At 43.7% G+C, this 21,070-nt stretch overlaps 1 protein-coding gene across 1 annotated transcript; it reads right to left on the minus strand.

Moving 5' to 3' along the window:
- Positions 1 to 1,999: 1,999 nt before the first annotated feature.
- vwa5b1 (von Willebrand factor A domain containing 5B1) lies at positions 2,000 to 19,355 on the minus strand. The gene is made up of 21 exons (XM_047039375.1): positions 19,217 to 19,355; positions 18,919 to 19,080; positions 18,506 to 18,725; positions 18,106 to 18,260; positions 17,734 to 17,865; positions 16,667 to 16,791; positions 15,494 to 15,670; positions 14,456 to 14,566; positions 14,063 to 14,265; positions 12,518 to 12,632; positions 11,670 to 11,855; positions 11,177 to 11,378; positions 10,831 to 11,033; positions 6,855 to 7,080; positions 6,294 to 6,587; positions 6,021 to 6,158; positions 5,674 to 5,808; positions 5,501 to 5,572; positions 5,034 to 5,103; positions 4,163 to 4,286; positions 2,000 to 3,940 (listed from the first exon to the last, which is right to left on the minus strand). Exons 1-21 carry the CDS (start codon positions 19,353 to 19,355, stop codon positions 3,242 to 3,244), a joined length of 3,888 nt encoding a protein of 1,295 aa, XP_046895331.1. The 3' UTR covers positions 2,000 to 3,241.
- Positions 19,356 to 21,070: the final 1,715 nt, after the last annotated feature.

Below are 21,070 nucleotides of genomic sequence, written 5' to 3' on the forward strand. Positions count from 1 at the left end.
TTCAGTTCTAAATCGGATTGGAAAGTGGCTATAAGAAGGAGCTGAGAAGTCCAATTAACAAGACCTGGACCTGCACCCAGAAAGCTGGACCAGCACCCAGCAGCCTGGACCTGCACCCAGCAGTCTGGACCTGCACCCAGCAGCCTGGACCAACGCCCAGCAGCCTGGACCAGCACCCAGCAGCCTGGACCAGCACCCAGCAGCCTGGACCAACGCCCAGCAGCCTGGACCAGCACCCAGCAGCCTGGACCAGCACCCAGCAGCCTGGACCTGCACCCAGCAGCCTGGACCAGCGCCCAGCAGCATGGACCAGCACCCAGCAGTCTGGACCTGCACCAAGCAGCCTGGACCAGCACCCAGCAGCCTGGACCAGCACCCAGCAGCCTGGACCAACGCCCAGCAGCCTCGACCAGCACCCAGCAGCCTGGACCTGCACCCAGCAGCCTGGACCAGCGCCCAGCAGCATGGACCAGCACCCAGCAGTCTGGACCTGCACCAAGCAGCCTGGACCAGCACCCAGCAGCCTGGACCAGCACCCAGCAGCCTGGACCAGCGCCCAGCAGCATGGACCAGCACCCAGCAGTCTGGACTTGGCCGGCTGTTATTACCAGATGTTGGGGAGATGCCACACACTGTCATGTAACCACACACCAGGGGTCAGCCTGTGTTCAGGAATATGTCAGTTGTTATGTATTCCATCTCTGAGGTGGAACTCTACAACCCTGCTTGAATCAGATTAGTTACAAGTGGCATTGGAGAAAAAACCCTACATGAACCTACAGTACAGGATCAACCAGATATTTGAGACAAATAACAGTGGAGTAGAACACAGTTCATGTAATATTGAGCATTAGAGAATAGATTATTGCTATAGTGGCAGACATCTTGCATTGTCATGGAAACATTATTGCAAAAACTTTTATAATCAGTGAACCTACAGTGGCTCACAGTGTAATGTGCGTCATGGGCTTTATTTTGATTAAGGTTCATCATTTAACAAGTATTAAATTAGTTATATATTTCAAAGAGATTCACAATAATTCTTTATATAAATGTGGCAACTGCAGTGTTCTTCACCAAAACATGTTCTCTGGAAGCAGTAGCCTAGCAACAAATATGAATATTTGAAGTGCACATATATTTGGTAAAAGTAGTGAATGTTTTCATGTTATCCAAAGTATCATCCAGTGTCTATGTGACAGCATGATTGGTGAGCGTGTGTAATTTGATGACAATCTTGTCAGCAATTGTCATTGGCTCTCCTCTGTGACTGACAGCATAGGGTTGTGATAGGAGCTGAGGGAGCCCCATTCCCGTCTTGATGCCTCATCAGCATGTGAGGGTTTGTGGAGCTTTGAGAGGCATCTTCAACCCCTCGCGCTGTCTGTCTGAGGACTGCACTTCAAAGCACTGTGTCTTTGAAGAAAGGGTCAAGACGGACAGACACATTCGACACGCCTTTAATGAGCAATCATCCTGATTCTTTTTTACATCTCTGTCTATCTCTCTCTATTTTACTCTGGTGCAGTATATGAGTCATGGTGATCATGGTGGATGCATTACCACAGCCTTGTTATCCTAATTATGTTTTGAAATTCAATGACCCGTTGCTCTGCTTCTTGTAAAGGTGCAGAACGAGTCGACTCTGACTTACCCCAGATTACGTCATCCTAGCATCACAACAACACTCTTTCAGTAAAGTAATGATGCTGGGAGATATTTAGAAAATTCTCTTTATGCTCCATCCACAGAATCAGCTTCTTTTTTTTAAACACACACATACAAAACATTGACTTTGTAGTTGTCTGGCAGCCAGAGATATTCCATCCTGTTTGGAACTGATGGTTTAGTACTCTCCTCATTGAAATACTTTCAAAGTGTGGTGCAACATCTACTGGTTGCAAAAAGTATTGCTTTAGAACGGATCATCCATTCTTATTGTAGAGAATAAAACAATAAAGAGCTTTATCACAAAACAAACTGTGAATCTGTACTGGAAAGTTGTTTTTATTACATGCAGGTCATAGCATTGACATATAAACTGACACTAGGGGCTTTTAAACCCTCAAACAGTCAAACAATCTTTTACACAGCAACTTGAGAGATATAATTTATCTCAAAATGTGGAAACACAACTCACAATGTGAGTGAGTGAATGTGTGTCACAATAAAAGCCAGTTGCCACATTCACGAAAAGCTTGTTGGTAACATCTCAAGTATGACACCTCTCTTTTTAGACAGACCATTGCTGCAAAATACAGTACGTTCCAAATGCGGGAACACAGGTTTAATACTTTAAACATAAACATGCTACTCCATGCAGGAGGATGGCTGAAATCCAGCCTGAGTAAAATAATACCTGAGTAAAACAACAACACTTAGAAGTACAAAGCAAGTAAGGAATACTGAAACACACTCAAAATAGATATGACAGGGAAGGAGATAACAGGGAAACTTCTCTTCCATTCAATTAGCAATATTCAAGACAATATATAAAGTCAACAAAGCCACAGACATGACTTAATACAGGGGCTGCATGATTATAGGCATTGCAATGAAAACATGATCAAATATCACATATTTTTACAGATGTAAAATACAAGAAAGAAACATAATTTTCATGTATCCATTTACTGAAAGTATTCTCAAACTTAGAGTTGAAATTGAACCATTGTTAGGCACTTTTGGCTGATGAGTACAAAATGCAAGGGGTGGTCTCGCAGTGAACCCTCTGATCAAACATGAACGTGTCAACATCTCTATATTTTATATGACCCTGGAGATGACTGCAGCACTATATATACAATACAGATAGATGAACACAACTGTCTTTAAATAGTTTTGACAGATTCTCTCTGACATCAATATGATGAAAACATGTTTTTTCTTTCTCAGATATAACTTTATACTTTAAACTTTTTACTTTTCTCAGATATAACAATATTAACTTTTCAGGGCACTGCACTGTCTCTAACACAATTGATTTTCTCTGTCCTGAATTTCATCTTCTCCTGCTCTTTAGCCAATCATCTGGCACCATCTCTGTAAATAACCTTTGCCTCGGAGAAGCTTATGATATGTTTACAAGTTATCACACACAACAGAATAAAGCCTAGTCACGCAATTCTCACAACTGCACCGACAACATACTCCAAAGACTCCAAAAGGCAAACGACGGAACAGTAGTCAGTAGTAGCATAGTATAGTTGATAATAAGTGTCCTTTACAGCTTCTCTTCCCATCAGACACTGTTGGGGTTGTAGCAGAGCATGTTGAGCTGCAGGTTCTCGTCCCAGTGTCTGAGTATTATAAAGAGCTGGTTGGCGGCAGCCTTGACGGAGGCTAAGTCCCGGCCCTCTGGGATGCTCTGGGCACTGAGCCACATGCTGGCCTTGGCTGCAGTCAGCTCCCATTCTATGAAGTAACTAGCCGAGCTGTGCTCCAGCCAGGCCAGGGCCACAGCTGTAGCCCACACCATGCTCTCCTGGTCCAGCAGCCTCCTCTGTGTGCCACCAGGGGGCACTGCTGGGGACGTCTCCTGGTTCTCGGATTCAGAACCCAGCCCGCTGTCTGTGAGGGAGTGAGGGGAGAGGAGGGGTTCAGCGGAGGTGGCGGGGCTGGCCAGAAAAGAGGGCCCCCCCTCCCTCCTGGGACTGCTAGCCAGGTGGAGGTGAGAGGGACTGGGGGTGCTGACCCCTAGGTCCCCCAGCTGCTGGTGTTGCTGGGGGAGGCTGGCTGCCTCTGGCTCACATGGAGAGGTGGACCTGCGAGTGTTCTCGACACCGTCTGGACGACGGCTTCCAGAGTGGGACATGTGGCCCAGGCTCACTCTGTGACTGGTGAAGGGGGACGTCCACTTGAGCTTGTCCATGGGCACGTTAATGGTCTCACACAAGACGCTGTCAAGGGCAAATGCCCCACATGCAAGCTGCAAGGACACCTAGATGACAGACAGAGAGAGAGAGTTGGAGAGTTGGAGAGAGAGAGAGAGAGAGAGAGAGAGAGAGAGAGAGAGAGAGAGAGAGAGAGAGAGAGAGAGAGAGAGAGAGAGAGAGAGAGAGAGAGAGAGAGAGAGAGAGAGAGAGAGAGAGAGAGAGAGAGCATTTCTATCTGCCTCATTACTTGTGTAAGACTGCAGGAGCTCTTCAGAAGCGGTACCCACCAGAGGAACGTAGTCTTTGTTCTCGTTGTCACTCTCTCCCACTGAGTCATTGGTCTTGCTGTGTGTTCGACACATGAAGCCCTTGGCTGCCCGGGTAAGCAGTCGTGTCCTGCTGAGAGTCAATCTGACATTCGGGGATGGGAGTTAAACATAGTCTCACACACACAGATTGACCTTATGGAATGAAATAATTGCTATTTTCTACGGTCAAAGAAAAGTAGAAGCTATTCAGTCTCAGTCAGGCCACAGCCTTGTCTCAATCCTTGGATAGAGACAAGCTTATCCAGCTATTCAAGTGATTTCTTGTTCATCTTCACTGACACACTGAGAAACATAATAAGAAACCATATTATCAGCTTTTTCCTCAATGGCAACTGTAACATAGGAATGGGAGACCTCAAGTGGATGGGTCCACATTCATGTGATCTTCCTTTTCCACAAGAGTAGAACATGTTTATTTTACTCCAGCTGGAATGAAGAAGGCCAGACAAAAGCAGGTCAAGAAGATCAAGCTAAGGACCCAGAGGTGAAGGGAAGAAATGGAAACTAATGGAAGCAATCTAGTTGTGCTGTTAACCTGCAGCTACTTTCAGTACGAAACATCTTCTGTATCAGTTGGAATGAAAAACAGAAAAGTACAGTCACTGACCTCATCTTAATTGAGAAAGGATATAGGAGAGGCAGCTAAAGTAGTCATTAAAACAGTGACTGTTTTTATGAGTGGTGGGGATTATAGTGGCAACAATAACACAACAGCTGTGAAGTATTACTGTCCAGGGTCATCTGCTTGTTTGCCAACATTCTGCCCAGAGAGTTGTAGCATTACAGCTGTCACATTAGACACCCTTGTGACCCAACTACAGCAACCCACCTGGCAGAAAAGAGACTCTCCACGGATTTCTGTGATTGGTCGGAGGTCACCGATGGGCTCCTTTGAGTGGCTGAGAGAGGTGGAGACAGGTGTGGTGAGTTAGCTTTCCATTGAGCTTGCCTCAACATGACACCAGCACACAGATAAAAGACTCCCACTGAATCCTAGTGACTGCAAAGGACAAACATAATCTGACAGCTGTCCCTGTCTCTGCAAGGCAGTTTTCAGTGTGTGTGTGTGTGTGTGTGTGTCTGTGCATGTGTGCGTGTGGGCCTGCATGCGTGGGTTTGATCAGACAATATCACTGCAGACCACACATCGTATTGATCTTCCCACAGATAACAGAGTACAACTTTCAATAAGTCTTGGCTCATATAATTGCGGTTTCTAGCAAGAGGACACCCAACCTTAGAAGAATGACAGACAGAACAACACAGGGTTATTATGAGGTGCTGTCTGAAACCGACCTTCGGTGAAGCTGTACCTCTCCCAGCCAGAAGATGAGGGGGTGCTGCATGGAGAGACACCATCCTCAGCATCTGAAAACACAGTAGCACCAGAGGACGGTCAATATGAAGTTGTTCTGGAGGAAGTCACAGGACGTGGTGCTGTGTCGGGGGGCAGGGGGCTGAGCTCTCACTGTTGGGTAGCAACGCTTCGTCTGTCTCCTCTGACATGGCGCCAGACTGCGAGCGGCCCAGCCCAATGGAGTAACCCCGGTTCTTCCTGCTCCCTGATCGGGAGTTGGAGTGAGAGCCTCTCTTGAGACCCTCTCCTGAAACAGCCAGGAGGGTTAGGAGGTCACATGTATCAAGCAGTAGTACTGAACTATTCATCATCTACCCTTTTTCAATTCCTTTCAATTCAAATCATGTAAATTCATTTAAATTCAAATCAATACAATTGAATTCAATTCATGTTGATTCACTTATCCCAAAGGAAGATTCAAGACGACATTGTCAATGAGAGATAATAAGTATGCCTCACCAGGGTTTACATATTCGATAGATGTCTGCAAGTACTCATTGGTGTCTAGATCAATTGGAATGAAAGCAGTATATTTGCTCAGTATATTGCAGGCCTTGCTGGTGTGAATAGCGTACAGCTGGTACCTCCTGCTTGATCCTGTGTAATAAGAACAAGATCACACACACTTCATAAAGTCAAGGAGCACAACGCTACATTTCCATGAACAAAGGGCAAGAGACGGTCAGAGAACACGTCGGTTTGAAAGGGGTCACACGAGTGCCCGCAGCTCACCGTGTTCAATCTCACACTCTCTGTCTGCCATGCGCTCAAAGTCCTGGATGATGGAGCATCCGGCCAGGTGGTGGAAGGTTTCGTTCCACAGCTCCTCGTGAACCTTCTCCTCTCGCTCCCGGCCTTTCAGGTAGGGCTCAATGTCAAACACCACTTCCCACTTCACCGGTTTCCCACCCAGCAGACCAGACACAATGGCCTTGCAGTCGCCATTCCCCTGACTGGTGAAGTGGAGGTCAGGGGCACTGGGGTCCTGGGGGGTTTCCACTTCACACATCTGGTGGGAGTAGCCCTCTGGTATCACAACCAGAGGCAATAGTTAGACTGTGCTTGGGTGTCATTCAGCTGAGTGAGTACCGTGTAATTAAGGTGTTTAAACGTGTTTAAGGATGTGTCATGCTTTGAATACGTGTTCTTATTTCTGATTAACAAGTGCACTTTACAAAAGTGTCTGGGCTTTAAAAAGTATAATTTCCTTTCAATAGTTATTTGTCCTAGCAGTGACTGAGTCATGAGGTCTACCGATTGGGGAAGAACTCCTAGCCTTGTTTCCGCACACACCTGCATCTCCTGTGCTGCCGACAGAGGGGCTGTCGGTGGAGGACCTGGAGCTGTCCTCCCCGGCCCCACGCTGGCTCCGACCTGCTGCCTGCTGGCTGCTCATGCTGCAGGGCTGGCACACCTCTGGGTCTTCCTCCTGGGAGGGGCCTTCCTGCTGGGCGGAGGGCCTGTGGCAGCTAGCAGAGCGCCCCCTGGAGCCTGTGGCACACAGGCTCGCCAGCTGTGGCTGCAAGGGATCGGACAACGATACGTAGAAGGAACGGGATTACTATAGTCAAATATGAAAAACATACAGTCATCTGCTTACTCTTGCCCACGGTGAATATAGTCACTAATTGGTGGCCAAGCCGCGAAGCGGCGAAGCCACCTTAAGTGTTTCTACGTATTCTTCTTCTTCTTATTATTATTATTATTATTATTACACATCTTCTTCTGCCATGGGAGTCTATGGCAGCCCCTAGAACCAATTGGTCAGAAGTTGTGAATTTTGGCACACTATTTGGGACCAGTCCCCTCATCAATTTCACCAAGTTTCATGTCTCCCATTCCAACCATCTAGCGCCACCAATGGGTCAAAGTTGAAGGTGTGTTTACACATGTTACTTTTGAACCATATGCCCCATTGTCCAAAATGAGGTATCGTTGGATTCCCTGGATCAAGACGAGTTCAACGCACTCTATGACATCATACCCAGTTCTATAGATTCTCCGCCATTTTGAATGTAAAGGAAAAGCGTTTTTTTGCTACTCCTCCTACAATTCTTGTCGAATCTTCTTCAAAATTGCCACAGATGATCTTCAGACCAAGCCTCACAAAAATTATCCCCTGGAGCTTTGATTTTCGCAACCGTTTGTTATATACAGCCACATCAAATTGATGTGGCTGAATTGATGTGGCCGACTGATTGATAACGTTGTTTCGCTACCTCTCCTATAAGGTTTGTCCAATCTTCACCAAATTTGGCACAGATCATCTTCAGACCAAGCCACACAAAAGAAATCACATGTTTTTTAGACTTTCTACACTCGACTGGAACAGCCAATCAAAGTCATCAGCCAATCAAAATTGTCAACCAAGCCACCATAAAAGAAGTGAGGTCATATCTCAGCACCTCTTTACTGCATTGACAACAAATTTGGTATAGGGACGAGGGACCCTGTTCTAAAGAAGTCCAAAATAGGTCATGCCATTTCACCTCTAGGTGGCGCTGCAATAGGCAAACATTTTCAGACAAAAGACATCACATGGTGTTTTGATTTCTGCAACCGTTTGTTAGTTACAGCCAATCAAATTGAGCAACTGATCCGGAAAAAGGAAGTGAGGTAATATCTTAGCCAAGCTTTGATGCATCGACTCCAAACTTGGTGTATGGACTCAAGGCCCTCTTATTAAGAGGTTTGAGACAGGTAGTGTCATTTGACCTCTAGGGGGCATTACAATAGGTAGGATTGTGTTTTGACCAATAACTGTTTATTTGTTTGGCGTATTTAAGCAATTCCTATGTCTCGTGATATCTTAGGAGATCCCGCGTCTGATGCATGTTAACGCGTGATACCAGACGAATTGATGAGGTCGCCATTTTGAATGAATGAATAAAACTTTTTTCCTTACTCCTACACAATGTATCCAATATTCACCAGATTTGGCACAGATTATCTTCAGACCACAATCACCTTGCCATGTAAAAATATGACTGAATTACAGCTGTTTAAACTCGGGCCAAATCTGACCATGCGTGCCACAGGAGAAACGGCTTCCTTTTTGTATTCAGTAACTGTACACAGCAATTCCCAGTGCTGATAATGGCTCACTGGGATAGACTGGCTCCGTTGAAGTGCAAGGTCGTAGGTTCGAATCCAGGCAAAGTCTCAGGCATGTCATGATACTGGTTTACTGTTTAGTGAAGCCAGGTATGTGACAGTAGCTGTCGAGCAGTATAATCATAATGGCCACGATAATGTTTCATTCTCAGGGGATTTATTCTCATGAAGAATCCGATTTATTGTGCTTTGTAGATATAGTGAATCTACATCTAGCCAGTGCATCGGATTTCTTGCATCATAACTTCTGAACAGATTTGTCATAAATCACAAGATTGGTCTCTTCTGATTCTACGTGGCATACCAAGTCGAAATATATCACATTGTCCCGTGTCCACCATTTTGGGCGTCGGCCATTTGGAATTTTCATAAAAACATACTTTTTTGAACTCCTTGTTTGCCGTTGCTACTATTTTCATGGACATGTAATCAAATCATTTTCAGACTACAATCACCTCGATTTGTCAAAATATGACTGAATTACAACTTTTTATACTTGGTTCAAATCTGACAACGCTTCCCACAGGAAAAACGGCTTACTTTTTTTTACATAGTAACTGAACACAGTAATTCCTTGCACTGAGAATAGCTCACTGGGATAAGACGGGTTCCTCTGAAGTGTAAGGTCATAGGTTCGAATCCAGCCAAAGTCATCACGCATGTCATGATACTTGTTTATCTGTTTAGTGAAGCCAGGTATGCCACAGTAGCTGTCTAACAGTATAATCATAATGGTAATGATAATGTTTCAATCTCAGGAGATCTATACTCAAGAAGAGTCAGATTTATTGTGCTTTACAGATATGTGTCCTCTAACCTCTAGGGGGGGGATCCCATGTCTGACACATGTTAACTTGTGATACCAGCCAAATTGATGCCGCCATTTTCATTAATTAATAAAACGTTTTTGTCCTACTCAAAATGTATAAAATATTCACCAACTTTTACACAGATTATCTTCAGACCACAATCACATTGACATATCAAAATAGGACTGAATTACAGCTGTTTAAACTTGGGACAAATCTGACAACCGCTTGCCACAGGAAAAATTCTTTGTATTTTTACGCAGTCACTGAAAGCTGATTTCCAGCACTGAGAATAGCTCACTAGGATAAATTGGTGTCCTGGCAACGTCAGAGGTTCAAATCCAGCCAAAGCTGACAAGCTTGTCATGTCTCTGATTCTCTGTTTAGCGAGACTATAAGCCACTGCAAAGAAAGCCAGGTAAACCGCAGTCACTAGATGTCGAAAGTTTCTTCTGGGTCATCTGACCTGCTTGGCCACCACATTGCTGCTTGCAGCTATATTTACAAGTGGGATTATTGAGACAAGTTGCTCGCTCAAGTGCAAACCAAAGCCATTAAGGTTATGCACTGTAATTATAGACCCAATTCCTTGTTACAGCTCACTCAAGCTGAAACACTATCCAGATATCATATCCACTGATATGAAAGAATCGTTCACATGTCATAAATGTGCATTAAGACAGTGTTTCACATTGTATTGTATCTGCTTTACTCCCTTTAAAAGGCCATAGTGTTGAGTCCCTCCATTAGTCTGGTGGTTTGGCTTGTACAGTACAATCAGATCAATGTCAAACAGAGAGTGTATCATCAGTCCTACAAGGGCAGGTGAGCCTTGCCTGATTACACTGCTGCTCTCTGCGTAACATTCAATCTCCTTTGTCATTCATGAAATGATTATGGCCCTCATTACTGCTGAGAGCACATCTCACTTTTGTATTCTTGATTACTCTCCAAGCCAGACGAGGGTCAGATGGCTTTTTCTCACTCTATTATTTCTCCTGTGCCATTGCAATCTGAGCACTGATATGGTCTTTTGATGGAATGACAACATTCTCCCGCCTGTATAACCAAAAGAGTTTTGGGCTTATTGTGTATGTGGGCGTGCATAGCTGAAACCATAAATCTGGTATAACCCTTTTATACACAGATTTTCCCATAAAATCCACTATTTCATGCAGTCTTGATGATTCGTTTGTGTTTTCAAATCGTTTCTTGGTTTTCATAAACATGCTCCTTTAGGCTGCCATTTGGGGACTGGATATATTGAGTATTACTATAAGTCGTATTGAGTCCTGTGCAAGAATGTGTAAAAAATTTACTATTTATTCGGTTCTAAAACTATTCACCTGATAGTCGTTCTTCCATTGGGCGCTGTAGTCTGGGCTGGTCTGGCCAATCAGCTCTTGGATTTTAGCCCTCCTCAGAGGGTTCTTCCCCACCACAGAGCTGGGGTCACTGGGGGTGTAGACCTTCTTCCCAGGGTTGTAGTCCACAATCTGGTTGGTGCTGTAGGCCCGTCTCCTAGGTGATGTTTTAATGTCTATCCCTACTGTTGTGCATAAATATAGTACACTCTATTCATTACTGTATTAACATTAGTAACATGATCTAAATTCATTGTAAACAGCTGACAATGTGTTTGCTGGGATGATAATGTCAACAAGGCTGTTCCTGCTTGTTCTCAGTTCTTACCAAGGGGGTCTGGTTCTGTGGTGACTGGGCTGCTTTCAGACACAGAGTCCTGGTAGGTGTCATACAGGGGTCCTGATTGTGGGTCTCTCTGTGGCCCCAAACGATCAGCCCCAGGCCTCCAGGGGTCCTCCTCTTGAGAGTGGTAGAACACAGAGCTGGCTGACTCATTGGAACTCATCATACTGTACCGCCTCCTCTTATCCTGTTGAGATTGCATTTGAAAAACCCTCTGAAAACACTTTAGGAGGCATTCAAATTTCACAAGACTGGACAGGCAGTAGGCAAATTCAAGCATGCCCAAACACATTTTCCTCAAAAAATATTTTAATAGCTTTTCAAAATAAAGATAACACTAACTCTCTTTCCCTGCCCTTTATGAAAAGGAAGCCTCAAGAGGAGCAGATATGAATATATTTTATTTGTGAGTCAGACTAGATATAACAGAAAGACTATGAGGCGTGGACATAGTCTCATCTAGTTCAGGTGTACTTACAGACTTGGGATTGGAGTGGTAGCGAGTGGTGTCACAGACCACGCTATAGCCAATCAGATGATCCCCAGGAAACAGGAAGCTGCTGCTGACTGGGGAGAGCAACACCTCTTTGGTCTCTGGGAAAAGCCACTCGATGGTGATGTCACTGAGCACAGGAGACATGGTCCTCTTCAGGGACTTGATCATCTGAGAGAACAAAGACAGAAACGGTTGAGACAAAGACTGTTTCAGGTGCAGACTGGACGTGTACAATAGTCAGGCTTAATTGTAACTATACTGGATGTGTACAATAGTGAGGCTTGATTGTAACTAGATATCTCAAACTTGTACACAATTCATTGACTCTCACAACTGGATTTCCATCACAATGTTAAATCTATCAAATCGTTTGGACTGGCAGTCTAACCTAGCGCTTCTTTCTTTCTAAACGGGAAAGGGCGGCCCACTGTTAATCATGTTTGTCTTCTATTGACGGAGTGATGAAAAAGAAGGAAACAAACAGAGGGAGAATAGCTGAGAAGGTGGGAGCTGGAGGCTCTGAGCCAGTTCCTCTCCACTGCTGAGGGGAGGCATATGTGACAGCAAAGCAGGGAGTTTTACCACTACACGCTCAGCCTCACCAAGCTGGCATCCGAGTAGATTAAGGGTAATGCTGCCAAGATTTATAAAGTGGACATACTGCCTACTAGACTGTTTTTAATGAGTGTTTTACTTCCCAACATAAATTGATAATTTGTACAGGTAGCAAGCTCTCGGTAATTTGCATAATCTGCATAATGGTGTTCCAATGACATTCAGAATAACTGGTTGTCACACAGGGGGATAAATATGTCAACGCAAATGAGTACCTTGGGCTGCAGTCTCTCTCCCTCTGCCAAGAATTCTGCCGTTCCTTTGGAAACGGTGGCTAGTCCTAGCACGAGTCTCCTGCAGGCACTCTGACCGATGCCGAATGTATAGCACCTGCCAAGGCATTCAACACAACACAGCCTCAGTGTCTCAGGAAGGGGATAGACAGATCTATAGATATCTGAGCCTAATAAGAGGAGAGAAAGAGAGACTTCTCATCTACAAGACATACTTCCTCCTTAGATGGTCTGTTGCGCACAGCACTGACACGGTATCACTTTCATCAGTAATGCAATTTGTTGTGCATAGCAGCAGAAAGCACAGAGGAAGCCAAACAGGAAATCATCTTTCAACCTTGAGAGCTCAGATAACTAAGACGTGCCTGGAGCTCAGACCATAACCCTCAGAGCTCCTCAAGGGAGGTAGAATACTAATCCATCATGGCCCTTATGAGTCACCTCATTTGATCTGTCAATTACACTTCTCACAAAAGAAATGGAAATCTCCACACCATATGATCCATCAATACGAGTCCCTCTGCACATTTGATAAGGGCAAACAGAGGAGATTAAAAGGGAGAAGGCGACCTTTGGCATGGCCACGTTTGACGGGGAAACTCTGGAACAGAGAGATTTTTCAATTCTGTGTCTCCTGACAGGAAGTGTAACATGATCATTCAGGATAGATGGATGGATGGGTGGGTGGATGGGCTATAGGCTCATAGGCTATAACCTAATGCAGTTTTCATCTGTGACCATCCATCCATTTAAGACTGAAGACTATAAGTCAGTTATTGGATAGACTGTGGAGAGGGAGCATGGTCCTAGATTACACATGCAGTGACTGAGATGAAATAATTTCCCTCATACTGTTTTGAGTCTTTGTGTTACTGGCATTTACTGTCAATTACTGGCTGATGTTACTATTGCTATGGTGCAGGGTGGCTTTAGTGTGTATGTTAACCTTGAGATAGTATTTAAACAAGCTAGACTACAGTAACTTTTTGCATTGGTTACTAATGTACAATATACCTCACACGTTTTATTTGAAATACTAATAAATGAGGGCCCGGCCTGTTCTGTCTTTCTAATTTTGAAAGGATTAATGTATAATAACAAGGTTGCACACGTAAGCCTTCTCAAATCCCATAGATTTCATGACATGTTTGAATGGCTTATGTCGTTGTTGTTTGCATAACAAACACAAGCTTGAATAGAGTCCCATCAGACAGAATGTGCTCCAGTTCCATTGTGCTGGCATTGTTGTGCTTACACAGTTGCTGTTGCGCTGAATCACACTGTGACTCTAAAAAGATCACTGAGTACCTCAGACACAAATCATATTAAGGGTCTATATTCCAGTCTCCAAGAGGCATAACATTTCAACAAATTGTTTTGTAATGTTTGATCCAGCAGGACCCATATGAAACCATAAATTACCATGGCAACAGATGTTTACTTTACTTAGTCTTAGCACTGCCTACCCACCCACTTCAAATCCCATCACGCACACATAGATTAAATGTAGGCTGCTACTGTGCTTACCTGGCATATCGAGCATGGCTCCGCACCAATTCAATAACCTTGCCTGTGTTGCTGACAGCCCCATCTGTAAGCAGGAATAGCAGGCGAGGATGTCCCCTGTGCATTGGCTGTCTCAGGATCCAGTTCAACGGGGCCAGGATGTTTGTGCCACCCATGTCTGCTCTGATCTTCTTGATGTATTCACAAGCCGTGGCCAGGCTTTCCTGAGAGGTGAAGGCAGGAGAAGAATCAATGTTGCGGTCAATTGGATGCTCAAAATAAATGACCTAAATACAGACAACTTTTCATTTACATTTACATTTATGCATTTAGCAGGCGCTTTACAAAAGTGCATAGACATTACATTTCAACTAACGTCATGCATTTAGAGATGTCTGTCTGTCTGCCTCCTACCTCATCATAGATCTGGCTGGTAGCGAAGAGGCTTTTGAACGTGGAGCCAAAGCCAATAATGTTGAAGAGGCAGCCAGGCACAAGGCTCTTCAGAATCACCACCATGGCATCCTGGGAGAGGACACACCACTCTGTCATCTCCAGGTCAAAACGGGGGCGAGCTGGTGAACCACAGGCAGCTACCAGCAAACTTGTTTACCTGCAAGTCTTTATCATGACCTTTGAGAAAACACCTTTTGCCTTTTCAATATTAGCTGTTGTTTCGCTGCAGTCTGCAGTCGTCAGTCTCTTTACACAGTCACTAGGAAGATCATCTTGCAATAACATACTCAGTTTGAAATAGGCTGAATAACCCATGATTAAATTTGTATTTTTAATCCATCCCCAACACATTCTTGATATTACCTCCTTACCCTTCTTTAGTTTCTATTTTTTTAATAGCTGAAATTCCTATGCACATGAAAAACAATCAATAAGATTTAATCAATAACGTTTTTTTTTGTACAAAATGTGTGTGAGGTGACCAACTAAATTAGTGACATTAATATTGTCAGCATCGGTGTATAACACTGTTGATGTGTGATATTTTCAGGGGGCATTTTAAAGACACTGGGAGTCATTTCATTATGTTGTGGTTGACCTGGACCTTTCAGGCCAGACAGAGGACGCATGTCTTCAGCCTGAGTCTGTCTGAGTCACCGCTGAGCAGTAAGATGAGCATCACAGACCAGCTTTATGGAACAGTCCGTTCAAATGGCAGCCACCTCAAAAATGTAAGAGTATCCTACAAGTTCACATGTATGGCGGTCAAATAGGTCTTGTAAAATCGTCAATTTATGCAAATTGTATATAAAGCTTTGCTCCCCTTTGAGTCTAGCATCCCATTTGAAACATTTTGTGTACTACTTGACGGACAATGATTATGTGATTATGTGATTATAATGATTAATAATTATGTGTCCATTTTCAGAAAATGTGGCCCCTCAATTTACTGTAAAGTAAAGCCTTCAGCAACATGAAAGTGTTCTACCACAGTACCTTCACACGGGTGATGTTTACCCCGCTCATACTCCCACTGCGGTCAATCAGGAAGATGAACTCTCCATGCACCATGCTCAGGTCAGAGGTCATGTACTTGAGGTCAGGGCAGAAGTTTAGCATGACCACAGGGTTGTGGAGGATGTCCTTGTGGAGACGTTTGTGGATAATATCAACCTACACATGAGAAGACCATGACAACAGGACAGTGCGATGGGGAACGCAAACTCCCCCCCCTCCCCCTCCACACACACACACACCTTAGAATGAGAGATTGATTTACAGTTCAGTTTCGTAACACAACACTGGACCAGATATTTGTTTAGCTAATACATCATGAAATACATGAAAAAAACATTAAGGAGCTGAGAAACGGCACTTCAATGGTGTTTGCTTAGGTACAAATTCTGAGCTGAATGCTGCAAGGTTTGCAGCATTCAATGGTTTCCATAGAAACACCTTTTTATCATTTTAGGACTAAGTGCTTTCGTTTTCCCTGTCTTTTCCTCCTGTTGAGGTCGACTGGTCACTTAAGAATCTAATTATTGCCTTCCATCAAACAATTCTGAACAATCTCCACTGAATGTCTTAATTTATTTTCCAAGAACAACCATTTGAAAAGGTTTGTTGACATGCTGTAATGGGTCTCATGGTTTAAACCTAACTGAACCAATCCAAATCGGAACAACAAAAATCTTCTGACATTTAATTGGTTGAGGAAACCTTGTTTGAATATTATGTTGTTTTGACAGAATAGAGTACATGATTATGTCTATCAAGTCTATAAAATCTTATTAGAGCAGTGCATTTACATTAAGTCATTTAGCAGACACTCTTATCCAGAGCGACTTACAGTAAGGACAGGGACATTCCCCCAAGGCAAGTAGGGTGAAGTGCCTTGCTCAAGGACACAACATTATTTGTCATGGCCTGGAATCAAACCAGCAACTTTTTGATTACTAACCCAATTCCCTAACCGCTCAGCCACCTGACTTCCTTCCATCCCAGTATAATTAAGTTTCGGTGTCTATTTAAAAAATCTCTGATTATAAGCTAAGCAACAGAAAAGTTTCAATTCATACTTTGTGCCAAGAGTTACCCTCTCTTTCCTCTCTAAAGAATGCAGCTGTTCCCCCCTTGCCACTGTTGTTATATGAACAGAAATAAATTGACCTTCTTTTCGTTGCTGGAGTCCTTCTTGGTGGCCCTGATGTAGTCATTCCGTCCCCTGAGGTGTTCGTCATACTCTTCCTGGGTCATGTCTCCATCCTCAATCAGCACGTGAGGGAGATGAGGCTCTGTGGGACGCACAGGCGGACAGACAGACAGACAGGCGGACAGACAGACAGACAGGCAGGCAGACAGAAGACCAGAGATGTAAGGCTCATCCTCCATCACTTTGATTACAATGGCAGGAGCAGAACTTTCTCCGGTAACGGATTCACTGCTTAAAATCCTGCTAGCTCAAAGGGAAGCAGAGGTGTCAACTGAAAGTTTAAATGTGCTTTAGTGACATAATTTACTGACATAGAGTTAGGTACTGGACAAAGAGTTCGGCTATTTCAATTCGAACCACATGCACTGTTGACTAAATACAACCAGGTCTCTATGAACAGAGCTGTGTCTAACCTCTATTTATGTCACATTTGAACACAAAAACTTCCTTTTAGAGTTGTTTTTTAAACAAATACTAAGGAAAGCAAGGATCAAGTGGGCAAAGCATGCCTCCAGATATTCTGTCAGTCTGCTGGAGCTGAGTTGCCTTGATGAGATTGAAACCACAGCATCTCACTGAGCTGAATTGAATTGCATTGCATCGCCCCCAGGTCTGTCAGTTTACAAAGCCATCTGATAGCCTACTGGATAACCAATCAGGAGCTGAATCCTGCCTTCGGGAGACAACTGGACCATGGAGGTGAAGACAAACATGAAAAATGGAGGGAGGCTGAAGGGGGAGGCTGGGTAACCACCCACACAGCAACGCTTCTAGACAAGTCATACATTACTGAAGAGATTCGCACACAGAGGGGGCGATGATTCACCTCTGCACTGATCTTATTAGCTCTCTGCCCATTACAGGGTCGTAAATGAGCTCAAGCTCAAGATCCAGCAGGGAGCAGCAAAACCCTGGCTCATTCTGGATCTGCCATCCTGGATTCAGGGCAGGATACAAAGTAAATGAAATCAATACAATGCTGAGACTGGCAGGGTTAGGGTTGTAACACTAAGGAAGTACCCACCGCTAGGATAGATGAGGATCTCCACAGGGCAGTCGTAGGTGTACTTGTCTGCCAGGGTGATGACCACGCTGGTGGCCGAGCGGGCCAGGGGGTCAGCGTCAGCCCGGATGGCATGAGATGAGCTCTCCACACCTGCACACAGACACCTCTAAAGCCTCTAAACAAGCAGCGGCAACTGTGAATTATCGTTTCTAACAGTACCTGTGTTTAGCAAATAGTATATAGTGTGTATGGGTTCCCATTTACACCCAAAGTATGGATAGACAGTGATAGAATGAATGTCACTGTTAAACAGTAATACTTAACAACCCAATCCATTGTTGTTTCTAATGTTAGCTGTATAATGTTATGATATTGTATTATGTCTCTGACCTGCAAGGAGATAAGGGGCCCTTATCTCCAGCTGGAAGTTAAACTCATAGTCTATTGAATTGATGGCTTCCTCCTCCAGAAGAGAAGACATGCACAGTTGTGTGGAGCCAGTAGTCTGGTCTAGGGAACCCAGGGGACACTTCTGTCTGTCCCGCCTGTGACCCAAATAAAAATAATATGAGTCAATTATTACATGAGCATAAATTTGTAATACATGAGCTTATAATTTGATTGTCACCCAAGTTCATTAGATTTTGCTCACTGATGGGAAATTCCAATACTGCTGAACTTTTGATTATGAGTCTGAAGGCAGGCAGACTCAAGTTTATTATGGATTTAATCAAAGATCAAAAGGATACAATGAGTTGGTTCTTTGAACCACACTGGCCATGACACTCACGTTCTGGTGAAGTTTGGGGAGAGGCCCTGCTCCTCGTTGATGGTCCTCTGTACCCGGGGAGTACACACTGGCGGTGAGGTGACACGGATGCCCCCCTGGGGCAGCGTGGGCAGCTCAGAAGATGTGCTCACCAGAATGTTGACCGTCTCCAGTGGGGGGATGATCCCCAGGTTCACCACCAGCACGGTCCTCTCCAGGTCCTCATCAAGTAAGATGTGTCCTGGAACATCACACCAGCTGAGCCTCAACACCTTGCACATTCATTTACGCTTTGTGTTTCTCCCTAGCAACATCATCTTTTTGGACAAGGCTCTGTGAGCATGTGGATAATTGGACCCAAAGCAGGAATACAATTGCTAACAATGTCCAGCCCCTCCACTAACCTTTAGAAGTAACATGACACCAAGCCTTACCACTTGCACTCTGAAGGGCATCATTTGCTACACTGCAGCAATCAAAGTAACAGTCATCAATCTTGGCTTTGTCTTTGATTTGCACTGTTATGATTTGGCTGGATATCATTGCTTCAAAGCCCACAACTGTACTGCATTCTTCCAGAGGGTAAATGAAGAGTCCTGTGTGATAATAGACAACATTAGATAGGGATTATTGGAAACCCCCCCCCCAAAAAAAAAACTTACCTGCCTATATATCTATATTGTATCTATAAACCAATACAAGCCAGATTTGAGAACGATAAATTTAACTCACCTTCAATAGAATGGTCCTCGAAGTTGTTGTAGGTCAAGGAGGCAGTCATGGCCAGGGTGTACCCCCTGACACAGGAAGTGATGTCGGAGACACTGAGAGGAAGAGCATTCCCTCTCCCCTTGTTTATCAGGCCTGGCATGGTGTTGGTTTTACTCTTCTACTTTCAAGGCACCAGATAAGAGATGGACAAAAAAACAAACTCTTCAGGAATGTAAACTTAGAAAACCAAGCAAACAAATACAACTTGACGGAAACGCCCAATGCCTTTCTCCTTTACATTGTTATCTAGCCATGACATCAAAGACAAGGGGGTGTCTCATTAAAACCTTTGAAGCAGTGCAATTCCAACTGTCCAGCTGTCTGCTCAATGCATCTGAACATGGCATCCCGGATAATCCAAATAACAATCCAACAGTTTTTCCATGCATGATAAAATAAGTAATTGTATGCCAAATGTGTGCCATATTTACAGCATGACATGATACAAATTGGCCAACAGAAAAAAATTGAAGGGCAGTATTTTTCTGCATCAAATATGTCTTTCGAATATTACCTGGACATTGTGTGAGACAGGGCAAATGAAATCCCTCTTTATTTATTTTATTATATAAACATATCATGCACCACAGCCTTTATTGTCCTGTATATGCACCAACCATCTCTCTCTTTCTCTCTCTCCCTCCTCTCTCTTTTGCTCTCTTTCTCTCTCTCTCACTACAGGACAGCCTTTGCTCCAACAGCGTGTTCATTAGGAGAGTAGTGACGAAAGCTATTTCCATAGAGACAGACGTACTTGCTTGCTAAGCTAGCCATGTCTCTCCAAGGTAAAGTACAGCATATCTAGCATCAGTAAATATAACTGAAACTAAATACCCTAAATGTCCCCTCCAACAATGAGCACAGCAAACAGATTAACTACAGTACATTATATAGATAGAATACATAGCTACTGAATCAGACACAATATTTTCTCTTCATGAAATCACAAAACAAATCTCAATCATCAGTGAATCTTAAGATATTAGCTTTTCCTGGAAAAGATTAAACATGTTGCAAAAAAGATAGCACATGTACTTAAGACAAATTACATGTTAACAATCTATCCACATGTCAGATGTTTCACATGTGGTATCTGTGTTATTATTTAAACTAAGGTTTGGCTAGATCAGAGAGGAAAAGGTCAAAAATATATGGCCACAGTTGTTGTCAGCTTTGCTCTCCGTGTCAATACTGCCACCAAGTGTCTTGTAGCCCCACAAACCACTGTCATAACAGCTAGAGACAAAAATTCTTAATTGTTCCTCCAGGGTGATCTATATTTATGAGTTCCAAGCATCTTGTTTGAACATTTAAAAAAATCTATACATTTACAAAACTCTTAACAAGGAATATAAAATGCATGATTATCTTCCACTATTTGTAAACATAATAAATATTACAACACCAAAACATAAGCCTTAATTTTTGTTAATAGTTTTTAAATATTAAAATCTGTGTCTGATTTGGTCAATAGTACAGTTGATGCACTGTCAGCCTCCTCTTATAAAGAATGACTCATTCCACTTTCTGACAGATCATAAATTGTGATAATGTGATAAAAGTGGCAGACCCAGGGGTGCCCCTCTGCTTTTGTTCTGCATGAGTCACACAGAGCTCCACAGGAAAGCTAAGATTGACACTAAACCATCCCCTCGCTATATTCCTGCAACAGCCACAGTGGGAGACTCTAGTCGTCAGAAAGTACAAGCTATACAGTGCATAAGAGCAGAGAAAAATCAACCACTTGTTGACACACAATTGCTCATTTGCCTAGCTTGCCATAATGGGCTGTAACATGCAGTCTCTATTATTGCA

Source organism: Hypomesus transpacificus, chromosome 18 (assembly GCF_021917145.1).
Source record: "Hypomesus transpacificus isolate Combined female chromosome 18, fHypTra1, whole genome shotgun sequence".
In the NCBI taxonomy this organism is placed as follows: Eukaryota; Metazoa; Chordata; class Actinopteri; order Osmeriformes; family Osmeridae; genus Hypomesus; species Hypomesus transpacificus.

Bases quoted from the DNA above. Each gene is read 5' to 3' on its own strand.
- vwa5b1 (XM_047039375.1), bottom strand. From the start codon at position 19,355: ATGCCAGGCCTGATAAACAAGGGGAGAGGGAATGCTCTTCCTCTCAGT. The intron at 15,671-16,666 runs GTCAATTTATTT...TCTCATGTGTAG, and splicing joins ACTCCAGCAACGAAAAGAAG to GTTGATATTATCCACAAACG. The intron at 11,856-12,517 runs GTACTCATTTGC...TTGTTCTCTCAG, and splicing joins GAGAGAGACTGCAGCCCAAG to ATGATCAAGTCCCTGAAGAG.